The sequence below is a fragment of the Nomia melanderi genome, chromosome 4 (assembly GCF_051020985.1).
Source record: "Nomia melanderi isolate GNS246 chromosome 4, iyNomMela1, whole genome shotgun sequence".
NCBI classification, from domain to species: domain Eukaryota; kingdom Metazoa; phylum Arthropoda; class Insecta; order Hymenoptera; family Halictidae; genus Nomia; species Nomia melanderi.
In genome coordinates, this window is record NC_135002.1 from 1,644,318 (window position 1) to 1,671,930 (window position 27,613).

The 27,613-nt window shown below is 45.6% G+C and overlaps 2 protein-coding genes across 7 annotated transcripts in view; one reads left to right on the forward strand and one right to left on the reverse strand.

The window, feature by feature from the left end:
* LOC116428318 (uncharacterized) overlaps positions 1-21,171 on the forward strand; it is a 40,589-nt gene extending 19,418 nt beyond the window's left edge. Inside the window, exons 3-19 of the mRNA XM_076366890.1 lie at positions 1,708-1,890; positions 2,409-2,668; positions 3,354-3,608; positions 4,000-4,185; positions 4,586-4,851; positions 5,409-5,875; positions 6,250-6,372; positions 6,701-7,165; positions 7,458-7,743; positions 8,051-8,245; positions 8,325-8,408; positions 8,673-8,741; positions 8,810-12,056; positions 12,458-14,344; positions 16,697-16,862; positions 17,704-17,820; positions 19,344-21,171. Of these exons, the coding sequence (XP_076223005.1) occupies positions 1,708-1,890; positions 2,409-2,668; positions 3,354-3,608; positions 4,000-4,185; positions 4,586-4,851; positions 5,409-5,875; positions 6,250-6,372; positions 6,701-7,165; positions 7,458-7,743; positions 8,051-8,245; positions 8,325-8,408; positions 8,673-8,741; positions 8,810-12,056; positions 12,458-14,344; positions 16,697-16,862; positions 17,704-17,820; positions 19,344-19,774 (8,687 nt within the window). The 3' untranslated portion in view covers positions 19,775-21,171. The remainder of the gene's footprint in view (positions 1-1,707; positions 1,891-2,408; positions 2,669-3,353; positions 3,609-3,999; positions 4,186-4,585; positions 4,852-5,408; positions 5,876-6,249; positions 6,373-6,700; positions 7,166-7,457; positions 7,744-8,050; positions 8,246-8,324; positions 8,409-8,672; positions 8,742-8,809; positions 12,057-12,457; positions 14,345-16,696; positions 16,863-17,703; positions 17,821-19,343) is intronic.
* A 684-nt stretch (positions 21,172-21,855) lies between these two features.
* Positions 21,856-27,613, reverse strand: part of Actn (alpha actinin) — a 30,472-nt gene continuing 24,714 nt past the window's right edge. For all 6 annotated transcript variants that reach the window (XM_076366778.1, XM_076366776.1, XM_076366781.1 and 3 more), the window contains 8 exons: positions 27,101-27,377; positions 26,850-27,021; positions 26,548-26,784; positions 26,389-26,473; positions 26,206-26,309; positions 25,888-26,127; positions 25,435-25,731; positions 21,856-24,808 (listed from right to left, as the gene is read on the reverse strand). In XM_076366778.1, coding sequence (XP_076222893.1) covers positions 24,650-24,808; positions 25,435-25,731; positions 25,888-26,127; positions 26,206-26,309; positions 26,389-26,473; positions 26,548-26,784; positions 26,850-27,021; positions 27,101-27,377 — 1,571 coding nt within the window. In that variant the 3' untranslated portion in view covers positions 21,856-24,649. The remainder of the gene's footprint in view (positions 24,809-25,434; positions 25,732-25,887; positions 26,128-26,205; positions 26,310-26,388; positions 26,474-26,547; positions 26,785-26,849; positions 27,022-27,100; positions 27,378-27,613) is intronic.

Here is a 27,613-nt window from a genome sequence, read left to right on the forward strand (position 1 = left end):
ACACTAGAAGTTACTGGTGATTGTGACATCAGAACTTGACACGAGAGGTCAACACCACTGTCGAATAGAATCTATAGTTGTGATAATACGAAGACAACCTTTACAAACAATAACATTTACCGAATTTAGATACACCAAGCATTTATTTCGTATGTCCTTATATGAGAACGCCATGACGTACCACATGTGGTACACGTTAATTTTTGTAGCAAAATATTTTTAAGGGACACATGGTCAAGAATAGCTGTATACGTTACAAAGCACCGAAAACATCAAGGCACGATATCAAAATATATAAAATTAAAAAAAGCTTGAATATAACTTAATATTTTATTTAAAAAATCAATATAGTTCATAAGCAAAATATGACCGAAATTTCCGTGGCATTCAACGTGTTAAGAAAATGTTCTGCGCGGATAGTAGTTAGATAGTAATTAAATCTTTACGTTTTCGATAGCTGGTCGATTATAATTATTCCTGCCTCTGCATTAGACATTTCACGTCGATCAGCCTTCGATCAAGGCTCACGACCGACGCAGATCTTCGAGATCAATCGGCGGATTCCCCGCGCCGCGTGGGTGGTCAGGGTCGCGCGCGATCTTAATTCCACGCTCGATTTTCGCATTGTGCCCCGAGGTGACCTCGATTCGCGTGATCGGTGAAAGCACCGGGGCCAACGCCGGCCGATCGAAAGCGCCGCGCCCGGAGATCGATCGCGATCGGCATAACTCACGCGCGAGTACAAAAGAGAAACTGTCTCGCGACCGGGACAAGTGCATTAATCGATCGCGCGCCGCGCGAATAATTCCGAACGGATCAATCATAAATTCATTTCGCGTGCCGATGGAAAAACTCGATTGGAAAATGCTCTCTTTACGTGCTCGAAACCTAAATGCGTCGTCGGTTCTTAACTCGTTGCACTCAAAATTCCCAGTCACCAGTTGATTCGATACAGCAAAACTGTGAAGCTGAATATTCGGTATTTCGAATGAAAATTATATTCTGCAATGTGAAATATTTAAAGAAATTAAAAAATTGTCTCATCGGAGAATGTATAAATATTTCTACTGAGAAACTTCCGAGTGCAAAGGGTTAACACGCGTACCGGTTAATTTTCAGAGAACTGAATTGTGATGGCAATTTTCAGTGGTCAACTTATATCGCTATACATAGAAAAATTCAGATATATTGTTATGTAATATATTTTAAATAGATGATTGATTCGAATGAAATTTTATATTTCTTTCAATGCTGTGGTAATTAGCGAAGTTGTATGGTTAAGTGTCTTTATAAAAAAACGAAATTTCTCGTTACCGGTATGCAATTTATATCTGAACTGTGATGCATCCGACTGCTTTGTTACTGATAATTTATTGAAAAGAAATTTTCAGTCTTATTCGATGCAGTATTAGCTTGTTTTGACTGGAGAAAATTAGACGCGTCGCGAGACAAAGCTGATCGGTGGAATCCGTGGAAGATTCTCGCGAAAGTTTGTGAACTAGATTCGCGATCTATTTGGAACACTATAGACGTCTCGAGGAGCTATCAACATATCGGCTAATTTCTATATTTCCTATAGTAAATTTTATAACCGTTATTGGCAACGTCGAAAAGTCAATTCAGAATCTACGACTAAGCTTGGAAAATAATTTTGCAAGCAGTATTAATTGGAGTTACGATAACGCGATTCGATCGATCTGTGCCTAGGTGATGCCGAGCGAAAGATCGTCTGTTATTACACGAACTGGTCGATCTACCGGCCAGGTACGGCCAAGTTCTCACCCCAGAATATCAACCCCTATCTATGCACCCACCTGATCTACGCGTTCGGTGGGTTCACCAAGGACAATGCTCTGAAGCCATTCGACAAGTACCAGGACATTGAGAAAGGTAGAACAGTTTAATCAGGATATTGTGAGAATTAAGTGCGATCCATTGATTAAAATTATTTTAATCAATGATTTTCTGATTTTTCTAGACATTAATGGAATCGATAATATTCTTTTCAATTACCTAACCAAGAAACAAATAATTATTCGTTTCTTCTAAGTTAGACAGCCTGGCAACATAAAGAAACAATATGAAAATATATAAAAATTATCAGAAATTTCAATGTAACTTAATATTTTATTTAAAACACCAATAGAAATTTCCGTGGCACGTGACGTGTTAACTTGCCTTATCATTGATTTCTCAACTATGATACAATTACTTTGTAAATAATAATTTATTAAGAAACGGACAGATTATTGATTTAAAAGCACATTCCATATGAATCTTTACTCCAAAATATAGCAACTGATAATAGAAGAATAATATTAAATTTGAATTCGAAGGGATCGAGTAATATTCACGGGGTTCATGGGGTTATCAAGGCAAGGGGTTAATAACCATGACAAATGTTCAAGGCGGATACGCCAAGTTCACCGGATTAAAGACCTACAACAAGAACCTGAAGACACTGTTGGCGATCGGTGGATGGAACGAAGGTTCCAGCCGATTCTCGCCAATGGTGGCCGACTCGGACCGACGGCGAGAATTCGTCAAGAACTCCGTCAAGTTCCTCCGGAAGAACCACTTCGACGGCCTCGATCTCGACTGGGAGTACCCGGCGTTCAGGGACGGCGGGAAACCTCGGGACAAGGACAATTACGCTAGCCTCGTGCAGGTACGATCGTCCTTGCTCGTTTGCTCTAGCACAGTGTTTCCCAACGTGGGGTGATTTGAATTTTAAGGGGGTAATTTGAAATTTCAAGTATCCCTTCATGTTATGATATTTTCGCGTGTAAACGAAATGGGAAAGATATTATAATGAATATTGTGAAAATATTGTAATATTATATAATGTAGTATTATAAAAGTATTGGAATATGGTATTGTAAAAATATTGGAATATAGTATTATAGAAGTATTGGCATATAGTATTATGAAAGTATTGGAATATAGTATTAGAAAAGTATTGGAATATAGTATTATAAAAGTATTGTGATATAGTATTAGAAAAGTATTGGAATATAATATTATAGAAATATTATAATAAATACTATACAAATATTATAATATAGTATTATAGAAACGTTATAATAAATACTATAAAAATATTAGAATATAATATTGTAAAAATATTATAATATTATATTATAATGTAGTATTATAAAAATATTATAATATAGTATTATAAAAGTATTATAATACAGTATTATAGAAATATTAGAATATAATATTAAATATTATACATACGTTACATGGGCATAAGGATTTTAGAAAGGCTTAACTGGGGCACGTCATAAAAACTGTTGGGAAACACTGGTCTAATCTGTGTAACAATTGTGTAACAATTGTTCTCACCGAAGGAACTCAGAGAAGAGTTCGAGAAGGAGTCTTCGAAGACAGGAAGGCCGAGGCTGTTGCTATCACTGGCAATGCCAGCTGGCATCGAGTACATAGACAAAGGCTACGATGTGCCCAGGTTGAACGAGTACCTGGACTTCATCAACCTGCTATCCTACGACTATCATTCGTCTTACGAGCCGGCCGTCAACCATCATTCACCCCTGTACCCATTGGAAGAGGACAACGAGTACAACTACGACAGCGAGCTGACAATCGTAAGATCAACCTGAACTTCACCCTTTGCACTTTGAAAAATTTCAATATTTGATGAGATAAACACGATATTTACATCGAGGAACAAAGCTATTTCTCAAATTGATATAATATTAACACTAGAACTATCGTAACAGTCAAAATGACTGGTTTCAATATTCGAAATGATTTTGAAAATAAATAGTTTCATTTGAGTACTACAATGAATGTCTGAGGAAACTGAAAATAATCTATTGTTACAGTTTCTATAGGAATTGCATATTAATCGTACTAAATTCTCAGTGGTTCTAGTGTTAAATATCAAATTTGCAAAGGGTTAATAACCACCGAGCTGTCGAATTGAAGTTACCAAATTTACCGATTTCTTCGGTACTGATCTCGAGACACTTCTAGGATTACACGATCAACTATTTGATGAAAAAAGGCGCCTCGCCGGATAAGATCATTCTGGGAATCCCTACGTATGGTAGATCGTACACGCTGTTCAATCAGGATGCAACGGAACTGGGATCTCCAGCGGATGGTCCTGGAATCGAGGGTGACGCTACTCGCGAGAAGGGATACCTTGCTTATTATGAGGTTTGCTTGAATCTAGTCTAGTTAGTTCTGATGTTTTAATCTAGTGCACGTGAAATGATTAGTTTATCTAAAAATGTCTAGTCTAGCTAGTTCTCATGTTCGAATCTAGTGCATGTGAAATGAATAGTTTATGTAATACTGTATAGTCTAGCTAGTTTTCAAGTTTGAATCTAGTGCATGTAAAATGATTAGTTTATCTAATACTGTCTAGTCTAGTTAATTCTCACGTTTGAATCTAGTGGACCTAGAATGATTAGTTAATCTAATACTGGAGACCAAGAGAGAGCAAAATTAGATGTAACTTTTGAAATTTGAATCTAGTCTAATTTGTTCTCAATTTTGAATCTAGTGCACGTGAAATAATTAGTTAATCTAATCTTATTGTTGAATCGTTCACCAGATCTGCGAGAGCCTCTCTCAGTCAGACGACTGGGAAGTGATACAACCGAATCCCAAGGCGATGGGACCGTATGCTTACAAAGAAGACCAATGGGTAGGCTACGACGACGAGGACATCGTCAAGCTGAAGGCGAAATACGCGAACGAGAAGAGCCTCGGTGGTATTATGTTCTGGACGATCGACAATGACGACTTCCGTGGCAAGTGCCACGATAGGCCCTATCCGTTAATCGAGGCAGCGAAGGAAACTTTGCTAACCGATTCTGGGTAAGCAGTTCTATCTTCTTAACCCTTTGCACTCGAGAGGTGACTCGAAGTCTGTTAACCCCATGCCCTATGATTTCTTTCTCAACTCTGATCGATAAGAACGCAAAAGAACTTTTGGAAATGCAATATGAAATAATCAAAAGATTTCAGTAAAAAGTTCAAATGTGACTCTTTAGCAACAAAAGTTCAAAAGTCACATCGTGGTCCGATTAGGGTTAATAAAACAGCTTTGTTCCTCGATTCACTTGGGACTTCTTTTTGAGTTTATTCCCAGAAATATCGTCTGTCTAGTTAGAAAATGTGAAATATTTCTAACTAAACACTTCCGAGTGCAAAGGGTCAGAAGATTCTTCGAACTATCCGAAACCTTCGATAGATGAAGCTAAATTATATATCAATTGCTTAAGTAATAGAAAAAAAGGAAACTAAGTGGTGATCTCTTGCTGTTCGAGTAATTCAATCATCCGTTTGAGACTTGGTACTCCGAATATAACAATTTCATCTCGAAATGAAATGAAAGGGTTAAAACATTCGACTAATTAGTTTCTCGTGTCCAGGAACAGTGTTCAGAAGACAAAAACGGCGGACAGTCGCAAGAAGACGAGGACACCGACAGTGCAGAGCAACGTGGTGGGCAGGAAACACGGTGCCAGAAGAAGTACCACGACAGCGGCACCAATTACCAGGAAACGTGCGTCTTCGCCGAGGCCAAAGTTCAGAACGTTCACCAGATCCAAGGCTAGCAGGGAAGAGGACGACGACGATCGGGAAGTGGAACGACGCTCTTATAGTCCATCATCTGAGGAGGATGAGGATTCCGATGGCGGAAACACGGTGAAAATCATCGAGAAAAGCGATAGGTCGAGGGAGAAGGGGAAAAGCAGGCCTAAGAACCGTTCGAGTTCGAATAGGAATCGCAGGAAGCAGACGCGTCGTAAAGAGAACAGGAACGATTCTCAGGAGGAGCCTCTCAGCAACAAGCTGACTACGCCTGAGCCACCTACTACGCCTGATCCTGGCAGCGGTAGGTTTAGATTCTTTGCGTAAAGCGCAAAACGAAGAAGAATTACACATTTATCTGAAAGAATTCGCATCATTTCGCGTTTTAACGCTAGAACTACCAAGCACTTAAATTGAATCTTCTAAATTTCTTTATAAAACTTCTAACATTCCTTATATTTCAGTATAAGTATTACTAACTCGATTTCCTTAACGATTTCTCACGGAAGCAGCTGTACTTTTTCAATAATTGTAACAGAAGAAATTTAGTTCTTCCGTAACTGAAGAAATTTAATTCTGCTAGTTCTAGTGTTAAGATATTTTTATATCTTTTAATTTTAAAATAATGCTACGAATTTTGTTCTAGTTCTAGCGTTCTAATTATTTTTGTTCGAGCAGATTTCAAATGCGAGGACGAGGGATTCTTCTCGCACCCCAGGGACTGCAAGAAATACTTCTGGTGTCTGGACAGCGGCCCCGGCGGTCTCGGCGTCGTTGCGCATCAGTTCACTTGCCCTTCTGGTAATTTTTGTTTTAGCTACCACTTCAGCAATCGTTGATAACACTAAAACTACCGATCAGTGAAGTTGACTTCTCGAAATTTCTTAGAGAAGGATCTATTGTTTTTTCAATAACTGTAAAAGAATTTAGGAATGAATCATCTGACCTATCTAGCTCTAGTGTTAACAAAAAAGAAGACTTCCACCACATAAAACTTAGTTCGCGTATTGCTGAGACAATCTCTCCAAAATTTCTCAGAAAAGGATCTATTATTTTTTCAAGAATTATTTAAGAATGAGTCATCTGTCCTACCTAGATAAATCAACGACGATTGTTAATATCCCAACAGGACTGGTGTTCAACAAGGCAGCAGATTCCTGCGACTATCCTCGCAACGTGGTCTGCCCGAAGGCAAAGACGTCGCAGACAGCGTCGACTACCAGAGCGCCGATAACGGCAGCGACTAGTCGCACGACTTACCTCTACAGCAGCACGCGCAGACCCACCACCGAGAAACCAGAGGAAGACGAAGAAGAGTACGACGAAGAATACGAGGACGAAGATGAGCTCGAGGAAGAGGAAGAGGTAGAAGAGAAGAAGGAACAGAGACCGAGAACCACTCCCAAGCCACTGCTCTATAAAACGATCACCAGGAACAGGCCCACTACCACTACGACCACCACCACCACAACTGAGCAGCCGTCGACGACGAAGAGGTCCGAGAGCCACGAAGAAACGGTGAAGCTGCTCGGCACCGACGACGAGGAAGACCCGAGAGTGATCAAAGAGCTGATTCAGCTGATTAAGAAAGCAGGTGAGTGGAACAGGGAAATTCTGGTGTCCTTTCATTCGTCAATCAGTTGATTGTCCATGATTTAACCCTTTGCACTCGAGAGGTGACCCTCAAATTTAATTTCATATAAGAAAATTTCAAAGTGTTATATATAATATCGTGGGAATGGATGTATTTGAGTGTGTGAATGGATATATCGATGAGTGATGAACGTGTGTGCAATAGATGAATGACGCGACTGTGTGAGCGCGTTTTGAATGAATGTTCAAAATGGAATATTCTAGATTATATTGATTTTCTCTATATTCCACAGGTGGAATCGAGGAGCTAGAAAAACAGTTGTTCCATCAGGAGAAGAGTACAGACGAATCAAGCACTAGTAAGGAACACGCTACTCCTGCTACTATAAGTCGTACTTTGTATGAAAGGGTGCTGAATCGTCAGTCGGGTAAAACTACGAGTAGAACGCGTACTTCTGGGACCTCGAGCTACGCGAATGGACCGGGTGGAGCGCAATTTGAAGGTCTGGACGAGCTTCCGGAAGTTAAGAGCTTGAGGAGGGCGCAGAAACCTCAGTATGTGACCATAGAGAGGCCTAAGTACGTATATTGCTTAGTCTATTAATTATTCTACGTCTATACTCAATTACGTACGTCTATTACTTAATTATTCTATTACTCGTATTCATTCATCCATTAACTCTTTGCGAACGAAGGTTCTTAGAAACATACAAAACCTTCACCAGATGAATTGAAATTATACATCATTAGTTCAAATAATAGAAAAAAGGGAAACCACGTGCTGATCTCTTGCTGTTCAAACAATTAAATCATCAAACACAAAACTTTCATCTCGCCGAAATGTCGACATTCGTCGGGACGCTAACGATAACGTTCACTTCGACAGACCTTCTAGAAAAGAGCCAGCAATCGAAGAGGACGAGGCGGAAGAAGACGACGACGACCTCGAAGAAGATATCGCTGACGTAGCGTCGTCCGAGGAGCAAACCGTCAGCAATCCATTCCTGACCAGTTCTACTCAAAGAGCGACGCCTAACTACTTCAACATTCGACGCAGCAGACCGTCCACCACTACATCCAGGTGAATTAATAAAACTGCAACCGACAGAGTCACAGTACGCAATACAGTTCACGACTAAAAAGCAGCGCGTGCTTTCCAGAAACGAGAACGACGTGGAGATCAAGGACGAGGACGAAGAAGACGAGGCACCGGTTCGTTCCAGGCGCCCTTCGACCTATTCAAGGTGAGTACATTAAATATCACATTCTATAGTTTTACTGTGTCAAATCAGAACTGAGAGTCACCTCTCGACTGCAAAGGGTCAATATTAGTAAACAATATAGAATTCAAGGGACACGACTATTCTACCTACGCTTCACGAATAACTACGTCAAACGAACTTCAACATTGAACTTAGTAACTTCACTGTATCAAACTAAACAGCAACTGAGTCTCTCAAGTGCAAAGTGTGAAACAACACAAACACCTAACAAACATCAAATTCCAGAAGCACGGAGAGCTCCTTAGAGGACACCAAGGAAGACTCGGAGGACAGCGCGCCAACTACTAAATCCAGGTGCATACTCACTACTCGCCAAACTTCCACTCCCAAATTCCAAACTAACACGAGCCAACGTTCCACAGGTACGTTAGCATCCAAAGATTCCGAAGCACAACGGCCCGTTCCACGGAGCCAGTATCGCAAACATCAACAAGCCCGGAGCCAACAACAGAGCCGACCTCAAAGGCCGCAGAAGTCGAGGAGAAAGAAACCACGACCCCTGCGACCACAGCGTCCCCAAGCACCATCAGCTCGTCAACAACAACAACCTTCACCACGCCGAACAGCATCCAGATCTCCGACGCGGAGAAGCCAGCCAGCAGCGCAGAGGTCACGAGTTCAACGACGGAGGCCGTGAGGCTGGTGGAGGACTCCGCGACGGAGATCCTGTTGACCACCGCGCCGGCCAGTCAGTCGTCGACGCTGTCGGCGCCGAGCACTCGAGCCGTCAGCGCGACGGTGTCGCAGCCGAGGCCGTTCCGGCGGAACCGGCCGACGACGGAGGCCTCGACCACGCCGCTGCCGGGGTCCAAGGTGAGTATAGCTCCGCGAAACACCGCGCGCTCCTTTCTGGCGGGACGAGGTCGGTTGCGCCCGAGGCAGGAGACTTCTCCCGGGCCAGACGGCGAGAACGCGGCCCGCGCGACCGCCGAGGGCGCGGTCGGCCCGGCTGGGCCCGGCAGGTCGCGGCAGAGAGGCACGAGCAGGTACACGCCGCCCAGCTTCAGGGGCAAGCCCGAGGAGCCAGCGAACTCGCTGGTGAACGAGCGAGCGCGCTCCACGGAGGCTCCCAGCGCAGCCGAGAGCGCTCCCGAGCCGCCCAGACGGAGGTTCCGCAGGCCCATCTCGCGCGCCGTTACGGAGGGGCCGAAGGGCAACGAGCTGGAGGACAGTCCCATCGTGAGGATCACGCAGGGCGGGCCCAGGAGGACGTCCTCCAGGGCCAGGAGCGCCGCGAAGGACGACGAGAACGATAAGATCACGAACATCAAGGTGTTCAAGAAGCCCGCCGCGAACAGGGACATCTACGCCAGGACTAGGTACACCAGGAAGAGGAACAACGAGGAGAGCAGCAGCAAGCAGGAGGAGGTTCAGAGTTTGAATCACTCGCCTACGACGGTGGCTATCTCCACGACGCTGGACGGAAGCGAGAGCGACGCTTTGAAGGAATCGACGACGGAAGAGTTTAGGAGCACGAGTGTTGAGAGCTACGAGACGACTGCTTTGGGACTAGAAGACGCCACGGACTCTTTCGTCGAGACTAACACTATAGAGTCGGTCCCCACGGAGTCGATCGTGGAGAACGAAGTGGTCACGGATCAGCCTTCGACCACTGAACTCCCGCAGGCGACGACTGTCGGCAGCAACAAGATAGAGGACTTCGATCCTGACATCATCAAGATCGTCTTCCCAGGGAACAGCACTAACTTCCTGGTTCAGGAAGTTGGTGCCGCGAACGCCACGGTGCCGAGGAGGAGGAAGGTCCTGTTGAGGAAAAGGCCGGTGACCTCGACCACTTCCGCGCAGGAGGACGAAGAGGAGCCAGCGCCTCGCAGGAGGAAGGTCATCAAGCGACTCCGCGTGCAGAATGCCACGGAAGTCCCTCCGACGGAGGACGATCGCATCATCCTCAGGTTCGCTTCCACGACCGCTAAGGAGGAGGAAGCTCCGAGCTTGCCGACCGTTGATGGAATCACCGGCATTGACGTCTCCACGGAGAGCCTATCCGCGTCGACGACGGAGACCGCGGGGACCGTGGACTACATCGTGATCAACGATTTCACTGCAGCCGGCTTCGAGACGCCGGGAAGCACGATCGACGAGTACTTCGAGAACTCCGACGCGGCCACGATGGCGTCGACGTTGGTCGACAACTTCACTGCGACTCAGAGCGGAGAGACCACGGACGCCTCGACGGAACCGACGACGCCGTTCCTAATCAAGTTCGCGGACACGGAGAACACTCTGGAGGAGACCTCGACGAGTCAGTCTGAGACTGTAGCGACGTCGACGTCGGCTCCTACCAGCCGGCGACTGGAGCCGTACAACAGGACGTACTACCTGGACTCCAGGTTCGTCAGGAAGAAGTTCGTGCGCAGACGACCGGTGGAATCTTCGGACAACGCAGGACAGGTCGCGCCATCGAACACTCTTGTTCGAGTGTCCTCGACGACGGAGATAAGCAACCTCGAGGGAGCGTCGAAGCGGAGGAAGAGCCTGTTCATCCGCCGCAGACCGGTCACGTCGACGACCAGCAGGACCACGGGCTTCGTAGAGGAGTCGAACGAGAACCTGAACCTCGAGGAGGAGGAGGCGTCGTCGGAGACCACGCCCAGGACCAGCCGGGACAGCGTGTTCGAGATCAGCCTGCCGACGAGCAGCGACTCGAGGGAGTTCTGGAGCCAGTACACCACTCCGTCGACGGACCACCCGTCCTCGTTGGTCCCGCAAGAGGCGGACGAGTCTCTGCCGACGGGCAGCGAGGAGGTCTACCAGTCCACGAGCAGGCCCAACCGCCGGCCGGACAGCAGGCCCAGGTACAGGGTGCCCGACTCGCTGCGGAAGGTGAGCACGGAGGGCGCGTACGCCGCGGACTCGTCGCCGGAGGAGTCCGAGGACAGCAACGAGTCGAAGCCCAGGTACCAGAGCTTCCGGCAGCCCAGGACGCGGGTCAGGTACGAGGAGGGCACGCGGGAGGAGCAGGAGGAGGCGCTGGACGCGACGCAGTCGCCCAGCTTCGACTCGTCGACGCACGTCAGGACGCGGTTCTACGCGCGGCGGCCGGCCACCAGCACCGAGTCCGCGGTCACGGAGACGCTGATCCCCGCGAAGCGGTTCGACTACGTGGCCGACGCCCACAGGAGGCAGCAGTCGCTGCGGACCACTCCCAGGAGCGCGAACGAGGAGCCGAAGAGGAGCGAGGACTCGACGAGCCCGAGTCCCAGCGAGGACAGGGCGGACCAGAACCTGGTGGAGCTGGAGTACGCGACGACGCCCTCGTCGCAGCCGCTGGTGACCAGGCTGGTGACCTCCGTCGAGGAGTCCGCCACCACCGAGCGGCAGAAGATCCTCATCAAGACGAAGTACTCGTCCCTGACCTCCACCACGAGGATACCGGTGCAGACGACGCCCTCGTCGGTGGCCGACGCGCCCAAGGACTCCTCCGAGGACGAGTCGGCGAACGAGATCAGGCAGGGGATGGTGGAGCGGTCCACGCTGCCGATCGAGGGCGAGTTCCTCCATCGCGCCGGCCGCGTCACCACCGAGTCCCACGAGTCCTCCACCATCGAGATCGAGTCTGTGTTCAGCAACTTGATCGCCGGCAGGGAGGCCGGCCAGTGAGGCGTCGCGAGGCCGTCGCGGCGTAACTGTACATAGCGTTCATCTTCATCCATTGGAGGACACAGCAAGCGGGGAAGTCTCATCTCTCATGCATCATTCATTCGTAGAACTTCGATTAGCGTCGCGCGAAACGTCCTGGCTAACGCCTGACTCCCGATCGGCATGCGGTCACTCGAGGAAGCGGAGAGTCGCTCCGCGAGGATGCTTCTCTTGGACACATTTCACGGACACGCTCGATAAAGAGGACAACGATCGGAGAGATCGGCCGCCGTGTATCTTTCGTCTTCTCTCTCCGCCTCTACTCCTCCAGGACGGAGTCGAGCCGAACGCAGGGGAGGACGGAGCCGGGGATCGTGCATTAAGCGTGCTTGCCTTCTTCTGATTTTCAGGTCGCCGGCTCGGAGGCAATTAGACTGCCGACCCTGAAGGAACTTATCGGCCCGAGGGCCGCCGACAGTGCTTCGCCTGTGTATTTGAGCTTGCTCGAGAATCGGACGGGCCTCGTTCGTCGGAACGACGAGAGCCGGCCGGCCGACGGCCCCTCGAACGGGGAGGCCCCCGAACAGGGTCCCCCGGCGGACGATAGGGACCCTTGGATTCTGGCCAAGGCGAAACAGGCCGAGCTGGACCCGATCGGCGACAAGCTGCGCGCCTATTACGACGAGGATAACGCGGCGGACGAAGAGGAGTCCTCGCTGGCCAGGAAGAGGATCGACCGCGAGGACTCCACCACCACCCTAAGGCCGACCACCATGCGAGGCACTCCTCTCACTCGGCTGATACAGAATCAGCCGCCGAGAGGATTCTACGTCACTAAGGGACAGACGGAACCGCCCGGCGACGAGGTCACCGAGATGGTCACTGCTGAGACCACTGTCCTGCCTACGGAAGAACCTGTTACCGAAGTTACAAGTTCGACGACGGTCGAACAGCCTGCGACTGTTCCCAGAGACAATAGTCCTCGGGCGACCACTGTGCGACCTCGACGCAGGGGGTCGAGGACTACTACCGAGGCTGCGGATGGTCATAGACGCGCTACTAGGAACAAAGGAAGAAGTAGACACAGAGGCAGAACGGAGGCTGCTTTGGTTAAGCAGAATGAGGTCAAGGATAGGGAGTCTTCCACGATAGCAGCGATTACTGAAACGTCCTCTAAGGAAAATAGGGATTCGTCTACAGCTGTCGGGTCGACTGTACCGATGACTGAATCAACTGTGGCTCCAGTGACTGAAGTTGAGGCTACCGTTGCGAAAGGATTACTGAATGACCTCTTGTCTTCGAGCACTAAGGGTTACGATGCTTTCCCTGAGGCTCTGAATGAGTCTCCAATCACGGAGAACGTAATCGAGTCGCGGTTGTCTGTGACTAGTCGCAGCGACGTTTCAGAGAACGTGGGAATGGATAGTCTGATGGAGTCTTCGACAGAAGAAGCGAGGAGCAAGGTGAAAGAGGATCGAGATACTTCATCGGAGAATGTAACTGAAACTATGACTAGTGGATTTAAACTAGATTCTGAATCCTCTACAGTGAACCAAGGTGCAATAAGCAAGAAAGAGGATCGAAGTATTCCAGCAGAGAACATAACTGAAGCAATTACTTCGCAAGGATTTAAACAAGATTCTGAATCCTCCACAGTGAACTCGACAATAAACCAAGTTGCAATAAGCAAGAAAGAGGATCGAGATATTCCAGCAGAGAACGTAACAGAAACAACTAGTTCGCAAGGATTTAAACAAGATTCTGACCACTCTACAATGAACTCAACCACCCAAGAAGCAAGAACCGAGGTTCAGATTCCACCAGAAAACATCACCGAAACAGCGACTGCTTCCCAAGAACCTAGCCCAGCCCCAGAATCCTCAACAGCGACCTCCACACCGAACCATCGATCAAGACACTCAGAAAACGACAATCAGAACGCAACAACAGAGACAGCACCGGTTCGCAGCAGACAAAAGGTGAACCTCCAGGAGTTCGGTCGCCGAGGGAACCGGGGTCGGGTCAAGCCGCCGAGCGACCAGGAGAACCTGGTGAAAGACGCGAGGAAGACGCAGCTGCCGCGCCGTCGCGTGCACGTGTACAGAGGACGAAAGCGCAGGCCGTCGACGAGCGTCGTCGGCGACTCGGTCCCGGAAGCGTCCGAGGAGCCAAGCCCGCGTGGTTACCGTAAAGGATCGAAGGTCGGCGGCAAGAAGCGAAAGCAGGTCGGGAAGGGCGGAGGAAACGCGGAGGAAGGGGTCAGGGTCGAGGAAAGTGTCGGTCGAAGCGAAGCTGAGGTCAGTTTAGACATAGACAACTCGTTTGCTCGGGGATAGAAGCGTAACGGCGAACGGGACGACCGCATAACACCTAGTAGAAACGTAGGGCTAACGTTTGCTCGCTGATCTTTCCCGTCTAACCAAAGCTATCGATAAGAAAGCGTAACAAAAGGGACGAATCAACGGCGTCGTTCATGAAAAAATAATAAAAATAAATAAAAAAGAGAGAATGGCCTGTGACTAATCGAACACGAGGATTATCGTCTGCGCGTCCTACGGCTTTACTTTGCTCTCGCCTAACAGGCCATGGGGATTACCCGCATCTTCTCGGATGTATCCGATCCTCGGACGACGTTTGACCGGACCGTGTGTTACCCTCAGGAAGAATGGTGGTTTTTTTGAGAGAAAGAGCGGGAGAGAGAGAGAGAGAGAGAGGATCTTGTTGCACGGAAGGAGAACTCGACGGGGACCTGCATCGTCGTCCATGCCTGCGCCTATTCTTCATCTGCCTGCAGATTTTTTTCTCTATACTTCTCCGGGCAAATTAACACAAACTTTATCTTCCCTCCTACTATCGCAACAATGGCGCGTGTCGCACGCTATCGCGCGCCACTTTATGTACCCCAGCCTGAGCTTCATCATTACCGTCTCTATATTCACCTTGTCGTGGACTGCAGTAGAAACTTTCGTGTCTTCGACTATGAAGGTCGTCGCGGTGGCTAACGGGCACCGTTGCTGCCCACCTCTATATTCTCTTTTATGCAACTGCGTTCGCGCGATGTTACGACTCCGAACTACGAAGGGTTCACGCTTAGCCGGAAATTATGTGTCGCTCGCTTGACCTCCAATTTAGTTGCGCCTGTTCCGCGCTGCGTGCAAAATGGCGGATATAGGATCGTGATCTTTTATTCGTTTTGTGATTTCTAACACGTTGAGTGCTGTGCGATTTTCATGAGAGGAATATGGAAAATGAAAACAATGGAATATTAGATTATTATTATTATTGCAGGTTTGTCGAATGTTACTGCGTTAGGTGGTGTTACTTGTGAGATAAGTTTTCAAATAATTATTCTTTAATCGAATGGATTAGAATAATTTGATTTGTTTGAGGTCAAAGGTGACCCTCGTGGCACCCAACGTGTTAAGAGATGTTTGCTTGAGTTATTTGAATACGTGTGATGCACCAATAAGCGACCTAACTTTGTTTATATCGGTTGTTCCAGTAATGGCCTTCGTTTGATACCCTCCGCCATTTTGAATCGGGAAGCGAAGCTAAAGTATTATATTATATTCATGATTAAATGAAAAATATAAAGAATATGATTATATATAATATAATTTTATATATAATTTATATATATAAAGTATTATTTATATTGTATTATATTCAATTTCAAATGTATCACGTGTTCGCTTAAAACAACAGATCGCTTATTGGCCAATGAATAAAAATCATTGTTTTAACCCTCTGCGGACGAACATCATTTCGGCATGTCGAATGATGGCGAATGATTCAACTGCTCGGACAATAGATTAGCATGTAGTTTCTGTTTCTGCTATTGTTTGAGTAATTAATATATAATTTACCTTCATCTGTTGACGGTTTTGTACATCTCGAAGAATCTTCCGCAAAGGGTTAATGTTGGAGGATAAAATCCGCCATTTTGCGAGCAACAGTCTAATAGTCGTCTCAGTGCTCTATTCTCTCGAACGACCGTTTCAAATATGGCTGACTAGCTCAATCGGTATAAGACCACGGAAAACAATCACTCACTTTTCTCTTTTAAAATCTATTTATTTTAGAAATCGAATTAAAAAGTTCATTAACACGTTCAGTGCCACGTGTGCCACATGTGGTACACGTTAATTTTTGTATATTTGTTGTTCATAATCAAAATACAACCGAAATTTCCGTGGCACGGAACGTGTTAAACCCTATTATTTCGTTGACAAAATGAAAAAGACAGTACAGAGTTGTCAATTACCGACACTGACAAGTACAGCGCCACCTAACTGAAAAGTGGCCTGCAACTGACTTCAATTTCAAACGAATTCCCGCCATAGTATCCAACTGTGACTAAATGATGACTAAATTAACTAAACTCTTTTTCAATCGAGCAAATCATTCGAAAACAACTCTGCTTTCCAATAAAGGGGAGCAGAGCTGTTTAAAAAAAAATTCACTTTTCGCTTCCGAGAGTAAATGCGTCACGTCTAGGTTTTCACGAGGATTCGCTTATACCAATTGATCGATTTGGTCGAGCAAAAAGAATTGATCGAGCAACGGTCCCATTGCAAAGAAAGAGAATAGCACTCACCGTTTTTGGCTCTGTCGACATCAAATACAATCTGCGTGTGCTCCGCGAACAGGTGAATACCACCAAGAGCACGGTAACGTCTCTTCGAACCCCGGGAACGTCGGCGAACAGGTTCAGAAAACCAGGTGGATTCACGTTGGCACCGCCGCGAAATAAAACTACCAACACGACTGTCAGTCACCGGAACAACAGCACGACGGATGGACCCGATAAACTCGGTAAGCACAATTAAAACGAGAAACAATTTCGCGGAGCCACGATCCGTCTTCAGTGCACGCGCGCTTTCGACTGACGATCTTGTAACCGGAAGTGTGCAATTTATGAATCGATGTATCGAGATGTTCCTTGGAGTTACTGAAATAATTGGTTGAGTGAAACCGTTTGGAAACTAAGGATGTAGGAATATTTCATGATGTATATAAACACAGGTATTTAACGATTTCATAGAGTAAAATATAGTAAATGAGTAATATATAATATTAAATCATTTGTTTGAATTGCAATATTATTGCACTTGGTATAGCTGAATGGCAATGCTTTAGGTAGTATTGTTTATAATATAGAAACGTTTTTAAGTAATCATTGTTGGATTAAGTGAACTATAGTAATTTGATTTGGTTAAAATCGACCGATTTTTCAGACTTAACCTCTAATTGACGCTTTTCGCGGTACGAACAAGAAGTATGTAACCGCCATAAAATTGGCGGGAGTTTTTGGCGCGAGATTCGAAATCGGAATTGAATGTTTCTCTCATAACTTTGATTTCAAAATTAAGTAATCAGTTAACTGAAACTTTCATACACTCAGGCGTGAAAGTTTAACGTCATAACGTGAAAGTTACAAAATATATTCTTTTCATGAAATTATCGAAATTATCGAATACATTGTTAACTGGTATTTACCCTTAGCTCTCCAGGTTGTTTTGTAATCTATCAACAACTGCAACTAATTTTTATAGTATTCTCAGCGAAAGTTAGAAATACTATAACATTTCTTCGATCTTGGTTATGTGATAATGGTTAACGGCTAAATCAGAACTAATAAGAAATATTGTTTCAGGCACGAACGACGCAGCGGAGACCTCGAAACCGGAAAAAGACCTCGACCAGAGCGGTCGCGCGCAGGAGATCGCGGTGACCGTGGCGGATCCACCGTTGCCCCAGGCATCAGCCACCGGTACAATCAGCTTGTTACCTACACCGCCAACAGACTTCTTAATCTACCTAGCTAAATGATCATACACGGCTCGCGAAAGGTTCATGGATCATCCGGTTCATAACTACCCATCGCATATATCGCAACACCACGCTGGTGGAGTCTGTCTCTGTCTCTGTCTCTGTCATCGTCATGTTCTGTCTCTGTGAACGAAACCCTTGACGAAACCAGGGTGTCAAGTTTCTGGCTCGGGTGGTCATTCGATCAAAAAAACTCTCGGACAAAGCTGTTCTCATTAAAACGGACAAAACTAATCACTTCGTCTCTCTTCCCTAGAAGAAGACATCAACTCTGCTATTCGTCGGGGATCTATCGGGGTTAGCTAACCAAACCGTCTACCGAGTGGCCAGATTCGTTCTCTAATCGCTCGTTATTCTCGCCTACCACTTCATCGTCACCCATCGATTACGTGTCTCTGTCAAACTCTCCTCTCTCTGCCTCTCTTCTAATTCTTTCTATGTCATACTGCCTCTGTCTTCCTGTCTCTAAACTACTGGGGTAGTTCCGGCTGAGATGGCCCGTTTTTATATTAATTCTTGAGCTCTAAATTGTTCTTGTATTAATTCTTGAGTCTATGTTCTAAATTGTTCTTGTATTAATTCTCGAGTCTACGTTCTAAATTGTTCTCAGTGATACACTGAGTCTTCCATGGTAACCTGTTTAACCAGTTAACTGTGGAATTTAGTTGGGAAAACTATTCTATTTTACACAATGAAAATGACATTAACTCCTTGCCCTACAATATCGTGTCAGACTAGTGAAGATTTCAAATAGAATTTAGTAAACACAAATATTCAGTTTGAATGCAAGTTACATATTATCTCTCAATTATTAGAAATTATAAACTGCGACAGTATGTTAGGAACTCAATGACTCCTTTCAGTTTCATTTTCCTAATATTCTATTTAGAAGACTTATTAGATCTCAAATTGCCCCCTTAACCCTTTGAACTCCATAGGCTCCAATATTACAGGAATAACATTAGATATTTCAATGAATCTTAAAAAACCTACCCTCCAATTGTTAGATTTTTCACACATCCAAATTTTGCACTAAGGAAAATAAAAGATCTAAGAAATGTTACAGCATCCTTCATTTTCACTAGAGACACTATAAAAATTGCAATTGCTAGATTACAAAACCATCTGGAGTGCTAAGGGTTAAAAATCAAACCCACGTTGAAACACTGGTTCCAAGTATTCCTCGCCAAGCTGACACAATATTGTAAATCAAAGAGTTAACTCTCCGCTGAACCTGGGCCATCTCCACCGACTTCCAACGCAACAATAACTCGTACCGCACATCGATGCTCTCTGTGGCCGGCACCCTGTCGGCCGGCACACTTGTTCGTGGTGTGCTAACGCATCATCCATACCCGACACACCGCGCGTCACCGTTGGGGCAGCTAACCAGGCCTTCTTCTCTAGTCTCCTCCCCCCGAGCACTAGCACCACGGAATAATGAATCGGGTTCCAAACGACCAGGTCGACCGTCGTTAAGGAATCCCGCGCTAAGGCGCAGGATAAGCACTACGCTAGCACCTAGAACAGACTCGACCGCTAGGACCACCGCGCGGAACGCCGCGAGGCCGAGGGACAGGGCGGCTGCGCAGAACGCGACGGCCAGGCCGAGACGACCGCAGGTCGCCGACTACGACTATTACGAGGACGAGGAGGAGCCGGTGGTGGGCAGGTCCACGTACAACGGCAAGCTCTTCCTAACGAGCAAGGGTAGCATCCGGTGCCTGGACCAGGGCAACTTCCCGCATCCGTACTCCTGCCGGAAGTTCATCACCTGCGCGAGGATGGTGAACGGAATGGTGGTCGGCGCCGAGTACACCTGCCCCGACAAGCTCTCCTTTGACCCCGTCGGCGGCATCTGCAACTGGTCCGCCGGCCTCGGGTGCAAGGAGTAAACCTATGCTTCGGCAATGGCAATGTCGTTACCAGTTGGGTTGTACAATGTTACCAATTAGGTTCTACAATGTTACCAATTGGATTGTACAATGTCGATACCAATTGGATTCTACAATGTTACCAATTGGATTGTATACTGTCGTTATCAATTAGGTTGTATAATGTCGTTACCAATTGGATTGTACAATGTTGATACCAATGAGGTTCTACAATGTCGTTACCAATTAGGTCCTACAATGTTACCAATTAGGTTTCACCTACGGTGCGATTATTGCCAGTTGACGAAGCAAGGTATAACATACCTTTGTAGAAAGGTATAAATATCTGTATAGGCAGCCCTCTCATGACACGGTTTCGCTCTAAAATGAAGAGACAATTGCGAGAACCTTTGTATAACACTGTACTTGTACAGCATTAGATAATATGATTGTTTAACATATTTAACACTACAACTACCGAGCAGTTACACCTTTCGAAGTTCCTCTGTAGAAAGTCTAAGAGCGTATCTATTCAAATTGATCCAGAATTCAATTTGTGCATTGCTAAATCAATGTTTTCAACAATTTCTCAGAGAAGTCTGAAGATTTGTCAAAGAAATCTTTTCAATCATTACAAAAAGAAGAGGAATGGTCATTTCGACACGGTAGTTTTAGTGTTAATTAAATTATCTTGTACACGGTTTCAGTTTCTAGGAACCTACCGTGTTACAGGAGGGTTACCTGTACTATTTGATCAACGGATCGTAGAGATCGCGAACAGGGGACGAGGAGGAACGTGGTAATGGGTGTCCAACGTGTCCGAGGTTGGCCAAAATGTATAAATTCTTAGTGTTATAATAAGAGAATATTGTAAATAAATCAAGCGGAAGATGTAATGGAGTGAAATTCTTGAAAATCTGGAATAGACGTTTTGGCTAGCCTGATATCGTGGTTCTATGGGGTTACAAAAGTGTCGACGTTATGTCGACACTTGAGACAAGACATTCGGTTGCAGTTTTCGGTACAGCTGTCGATTCGATCGACGGGAGATCGCGTGGAGCTTTGGGAACGGTTGCAATTTTTTGATCTTCGAATGGACCAAGGGTTGGACACCCATGTTCTATGGTAAAGATGGACGCGATAGCAAAGGATACGTATCGGTACGCAGCCAGCCATATTCGATGGAGGAGCGGTGATATTATCGTTTAAAGAAATGTGTCCTCGTGTAAATATTCTCGAGTTGTTGTATATAAGTAGGCTTAGCGCGACGTGAACGTCGAGGAACAGGCCGAGTCCTCCGAGAGAACCTCCGTGAACCTCGGTCGAGACGTTCACGTGGATGTACGCGAATATGTTTGATGACAACGAAATTGTTCTTCTTCTTTTTCTATTTGAAATAAACGCATCGTTCTACTACACGCCTACGAGACCGTTTATTTGGGTGCATTGCCTCGCTTGCTGGGGGACCAAGATGGCGTCGCGAGTAGGGATGGTTTCAGATTTGGGAAACTACTTTTCGTTCGAACTTTTGATGTTGGGACGTTTCGAGTTGGAAGTTTTGGTATTGTAATTTCTGGTGTTCGAATTTTTGATGTTCGAATGTTTGGTATTCGAACTTTTGATGTTCAGAGTTTTGGTAATCGAACTTTTGATGTTTAAATTTATTATTATTCAAACTTCTAGTGTTCAAATTTTCGGTAATCAAACATTAGATATTCAAATTTTTTATTTTAAAACCTTTGATGTTCAAATTTTTAGTATTCAAACTTCTAATGTTTACATTTTTAGTATTCAAACTTCTAATGTTCAAATTTTTGATTTTTAAACCTTCGATGTTCAAATTTTTAGTATTCAAACTTCTAATGTTCAAACTTTCGTTAACCAAACATTAGAAGTTCAAATGTTTGATAATCAAACATTTGACATTCAAACTTCTGGTGTCCAAATATTCAGCATTCAAACTTTCCACATCAAACCCTACCCAAAACTTGCAAAACGAAACGAATGAAAGATACTGGACATCAGGGTACTTACAACGAACTCGAACCCATCTCTAGTCGCGGGAATAGTTAATCGGTTCTCCGACCGCTCCACCACTCACATTTCCTTCATTTCTCCTTTTTATTTGTTTCCCTCGTATTCTGACTTTACAATATCGTTCCGTTCGTCGGCAAAGTGGAAACGGATTGAAATCAAGATTCGGGACCATCGATATCGGTGTGTCGCGACACAGTTTGAACGGTTGAACAGAATATCATGAAATCAAATGAAACCGCATATATATATATAATTACAAGTGAACAATCGATCGATGAGAATGTACCACGTGTGCATCGTTCGAATGATAAATTTCCCTTTTCTCCTCTCCTCTTTTCGAGCCGTACACCTATACAACATACATAATATACGTTACGCAATTTTCGGATTCGTTACATTTCGTCCTGACAAACATCGATAAATTTCCTTTTCTTTCCTCGTTTCTCCATTTCATTTTTCCCTTTCTCTCTTTCTTATATCGCAATACGGCGCACAACTTGTGTTCTGTGTGTCTCCATATGTATGCACGGTATGTATGCGTGTGTGCACGTGTCAGTGTTCGTGTCGAGATGTATACTGTTCGATTGACTTTCCTGTAGCTCTTTGTTTTCCTTGATATTTTTCATTATCGTTTCACTTTTCGCTTTTTTTTTTCCATTTTTTATTCGCCCTCTCGGACGAAAGAGTAGAGATGCGAGAAACCAAAGAAAGAACTCTCAAGAAAACGGCGTTAAAGATAGACAATGAGTTAAAGCGTTAAGCCTCGAAGCGAAATTAAAAATTGTTACAGTATACACGTCTCTCTTCCTCTCGGATAAAGTAATCGCATTTTCACACACGAGCGTATTTTTTTTTTTTCGTTTTAATGGTCTTACAGTAGTAATAATAATAATAATAGTAATCATAATAATAATAATAGTAGTAGTAATAATAATAGTAATAGTAATAATAATAATAATTATAATTATAATTATAATAATAGTAGTAATGATTTGGACGACAATGATTCGACTAAATGATCGGTGTTCGTTCCAAGCTGCCGCTCAGCGTAACACGGTGCGGTCACTAACACACACACACGACACAAGGTAAATGGCAGCTGCTTGCGTTCGGAAAGATTTTACAATGAACAGGTCCTATATATATTACATGTGGCCTTTCTCGTTCCTTTTCCTTCTCTCCCCCCCTATACTCATATGTTCCCCCCCCATCGTTCCCTTTTAATCGGATCACTTCTCTCAAATATTTATAAAAATAAATACCTCGAAAAAGTGGCGTGTTCGTTTCGCTAACCGTGTAATTAATTAATTATTCGGAACAATAATAAATAAATCATTTAATTCAAATAAATAAATAATTTGCTTTTTCTTTAGCATCGTTTCGCGTTCCCTTTATCGTTTGTAATGGTACGATTCTCGCTGAAGTGCAAAGAGCGCGGCTCGTTCGTCCTCGTTTCCCTTTTTCCATTTTTCTCTCACTCTCTCACTCTCTCTCTCTCTCTCTCTTCTTCTTCTTCTTCTTCATCTTCTTCGTCTAAAAAATTCGTGGCTCGCCGCGGCCGGCTTTTCATCATATATATATAAAAAAATATGAACGTTTTCTGTTCGATTTTCGAGCGTTTTACAAATTTGTTTTCTGGTTCCTTAGCGAGAAAGTCGACTCGTACGTACATACGGTGTGCAAGGATCACCAAAAAGAAGTTCGTCACGGTGTGTATCGTTGATCATCCCTCGACTTATACACGTACATCGTGAATTCCCGATATGGCGTCGCGCTCCCCGTCGATCCCCGCGCCCCGCGACGTTCCCCGAGCCGATCCCCGCCCGGAGCGACCGACCGCGAACACCGTTGCGTGTAGGAACTATGTATTCGAGCGCAACGAATGCGGCTGATCGGTCGACTCGATCCGAGACGAGGAAAGGACTCTATCCATTATTCCCGAAGTTACCATTACAATTCTCACGCGTAAGGCTGCGGCATCGACGTCGGCGACGATGAGACGCGAGACGCGTCCTCGACTCCTCTTTTTCCCATCTTCCTTGAAATATATTACTCGTTTTCGGCACAGCTTCGTTGCTCCTTTCCCGGGAGGCGTTCGCAGGAAAGGAAATGCTTGGCTTATGTTCCGTTTCTTCTCCTTTCTCTGTTTTTCGTTTTTATTCCTTTTTTCTTCTTTTTCGCTTTTGTTCATCGTTGGTACTCGCGTGACTTATCTTTCTCTCTCTCTCTCTCTCTCTGCGGGGGACGACGTTTATATACAATTCAAGTGTTAACTTACTAATTATAGGATTCGTCGTAGACATTAGGCAAGAAGCGAACGTTCTAGATGAGCCCGTCGCGTTCGGCCGCGTGCCGCCGCTCGAACGCCAAGGTACCCGGAAGTAGGACACTTATTGTCACTGTACAGACTTACTCTGAGCGCGAGCTGCCTGCATTGAGCATTCCCCGGGGATCTCTGGTCTAGGAGACGGTGGTCCTAGGGAAGGAAGAGACCGGCGTATCAAAATTGTTTCTCGAGTTCGACTACCTCGGTGTAGGCGTACCCTAGCGTTCGGAACGGCGCCACGGGCCTACGGTAAAATCGCTGACGCTCGTGCACGGCGTATTAAGACTATCTGAAGCGCCCCGTTCCCCGTTTCTCGCCCTCCATCGAAACGCTCCGAGCATTGTACTGCACTTCTTTGATACTAAATTAATGGTTCCCTGACCGCGTCCTTGTTCCTGACTTGTAGAGCCTGCGTTCGAGTACCAAGAAGGAAAAACCGTAGAGCAAACTTTCGCGGGGATCTTTTGTCACTTGCTTTTCGACCGGGAATCGTCCGAAAACGTGTTCTCTTCCGCTGCGCTGATATGTATAATTTACAGGTCCGATTCGCCGTACAAAGCGGTGGAGAACGAGCGGTAGTCCAGCGCGCCGGGCATGGCGTTGGGTCCTTTGTAAGGCGGCATTCTTTGAATGCAGTACTCGGCCTGGTCGGGCGGTAGCTCTCTCCTCAGCTCGTCCGCCATGATGTACGGCTGCAACAAAGCGTTTTGGGATATATCCAATGTCATAGGATCTCCTAGACTCTGTAGTAGTAGTAGTAGTAACACGTTTGCAGACAGTAAAAATTTTAAGGAACCATAAAAATAGAAAAAACCTAAATACTGTACTCCGAGGGTTAAAGTGTATAATAATTTGAAAAATTAAGGCTAAGAATTAAATTCATGACCATGTGGTTTATAAATTTCATTGTTACAGCATTCATTTTGCATCACAATGAAAGTGAATGCTATAGCATTCACATCCAACGTGTCAACCCTTTGCACTTGACTCTAGTCACCATTTGATTTGATCCAGTGAAACTATGAAATCTGATATTTAATGTTGAACTTTGTATAACGCCTCGATACGTGGAATATTGGAATAAACTAGCTTTGTTCCTCAATGTACTGATTTCCCTTAGAGTTAAAGAACATCGCCTATTATATATTATAAAAAATATATAATATTTCTAGTGAATTTATATATATAAAAAATAATATTTCCAGTGAATTTATATATATAAAAAATGTTAAATATTTCCAGTGAGAAACTTCCGAGTGCAAAGGGTTAATAATGACATCAGCGTCTCTGTCGCGCGTGACAGAGGGCATGCACGAACCTTGTCTCCAGCAAGGATGCGGAAGCTGTCGATGACCTGTTCAGCCGTGTCGGTATCCGTGGACTCGCGCGTCATGAAGTCCAGGAACGCGTCGAAGTGCACGTAACCAGAATTATTAGGATCGACGATGGCCAGTATACGTTGGAAGTCGATGTCACCTTGCCTGTCCTTGCCGATCGAGTAGCCCAGAGACACCAGGCAAGACTTGAATTCGTCAGGAGCCAGTCTGCCCGTTCGGTTCTTGTCGAAGTGATTGAAACTGCTGCGGAATTCGTTAAGCTGCTCCTGCGTGATACCCTGCGACACAGAAAAATGTATACGTGAGGCTAATCATCCTGAACCATCGTTAACCTCTTAGGCACGACGCGCCTAAGTTAAATTACGTGTATCATATCTTTAAGAAAAATTATAATTTAATCAGAACAGAGACGACGAAGAGGTAGCTGAGGTCACCTTGGAGTCTCGGGTGAGGATCTGGTTCTCAACTTCGTTGATGTTGCGGTTTATCGAAGTCAGAAGCTGTTCCCAGCCGACTCGCAACGTCTCCATTGTGTACTGAGTGTACCGGTTCTCGAATATCATGCCTTCTTGGACAGCTTGGTGAATCTTCTCCAGTTCCTCGAGGTGGGCCTTGTACTGGTAGACCGCCTGCTCGTACTCCTTCAGACGGTGCAGCTGGTCTTCAAGAGTACCCTGAACAATCCAACAACATACTTAGCACATACATTCATGGGAGATCTATGGGAGACGACGATGAAAAGGACCACTCACCTGAAGACCAAGGCCAATAGCTGTTACAGCGTCCAGCTGACGCTCTATCCATGGACCAACGGCGTTGGCCTTCTCAGCGAACTGTCGTCGAAGCAACTCGTTGTCTATTCACTGGATTAAGGAACTATATAACCTACACTCTTACCAATTCTCTGTAACATGAAGTCATTGGCAAAAGGATACTCTGTTGTTTGCGAAGTTCCGCTTGCAGTGTACCGTCGCGCTGTGGAACGAGTTGCCTGACATCGCTCCATTTCTTGGTAAGGTCCTGCGTATATTAAAATATATAATAAATCTGAAAGTTTCAGCAGTGCACAGTAAGGAAGTTACATCATCATTTACCAGTGCAGTGAGCGTGGTGTACGGGTTCTCCAGACCACCGGGGATCTGGAACTGTTTGACTATAGACTCCACCTCGCGGACCAGTCCCACGATGGAGTTGTACTCTTTGTCAGCTTCCCCGAGGGTCGCCTTGAAGGCCGCGTGGGCGTCCATCAGGCCCTGGATTTCCTCCATGGTGTGGACGATGAACATGTCCACCAAGTCCTCCCTGGTTCCATCCAACCAGTTGTTGAACGGCTGCACCGAGGAAAGAAGCAAAGAATGAAACACTGGACAAGGGGACGCGAGAAATGGGAACTTACAGCAGCTCGCTTGGCGAACTCGAGATGAAGGACGTCAATCTTCTCTAGGATACGCTCGGCTTCGTCCAACGCCTGGCGTCTGCGCTGGGTGAGAGTACCCAGACGATCCCACTGGTCGCAGATTCGTTGGCATCTGGCGTTGACGGACGCGCTGTCGTGATATTCCAAGGTGCTGAACAGAGGACGATCAACGTTAATCACTGCCAGGTGGAGTTACAGGGTATCGGATGAATATTTTTGATTGTGTTTACTTGAGCTCTTGCGCGATAGCAGCTATCTGTTCGACGCGGTCCTGGTGGGCCGCGAGGTCGGACTCGAAGGCCTCGTGCTTCTTCTTCAGAGCCTTCAGTTCGTTCAGTTTGCACTGTCGGAAGTGCTGCGACGTGAGCATCTCCTCCTTACCCGCGGTCCATTCCTCGTGGGCGTCTGCTTTGTGCTTGAACTTCTGGGCAAGATGCTCCAAACGCTCCAGCCGCATCATCTCCGACAGCAGCCATTCTTCGAACGACTTCTCTGCCAGCTCCAAACCTACGGATACCATGATTTGTCAGAACCAATTATGCGGACCTTGATACCTCTGTCAATCGTCTTAGCCTTTGCTTCTCTAATTTGTTTCTCTGGATGCATTTGTTTCTCTGAATTCGTTTGTTTCTCTAAATTTGCTTCTCTGAATTCATTCGTTTCTCTAAATTAGTTTCTCTAAATTTGCTTCTCTGAATTCATTTGTTTCTCTGAATTCATTTGTTTCTCTAAATTAATTTCTC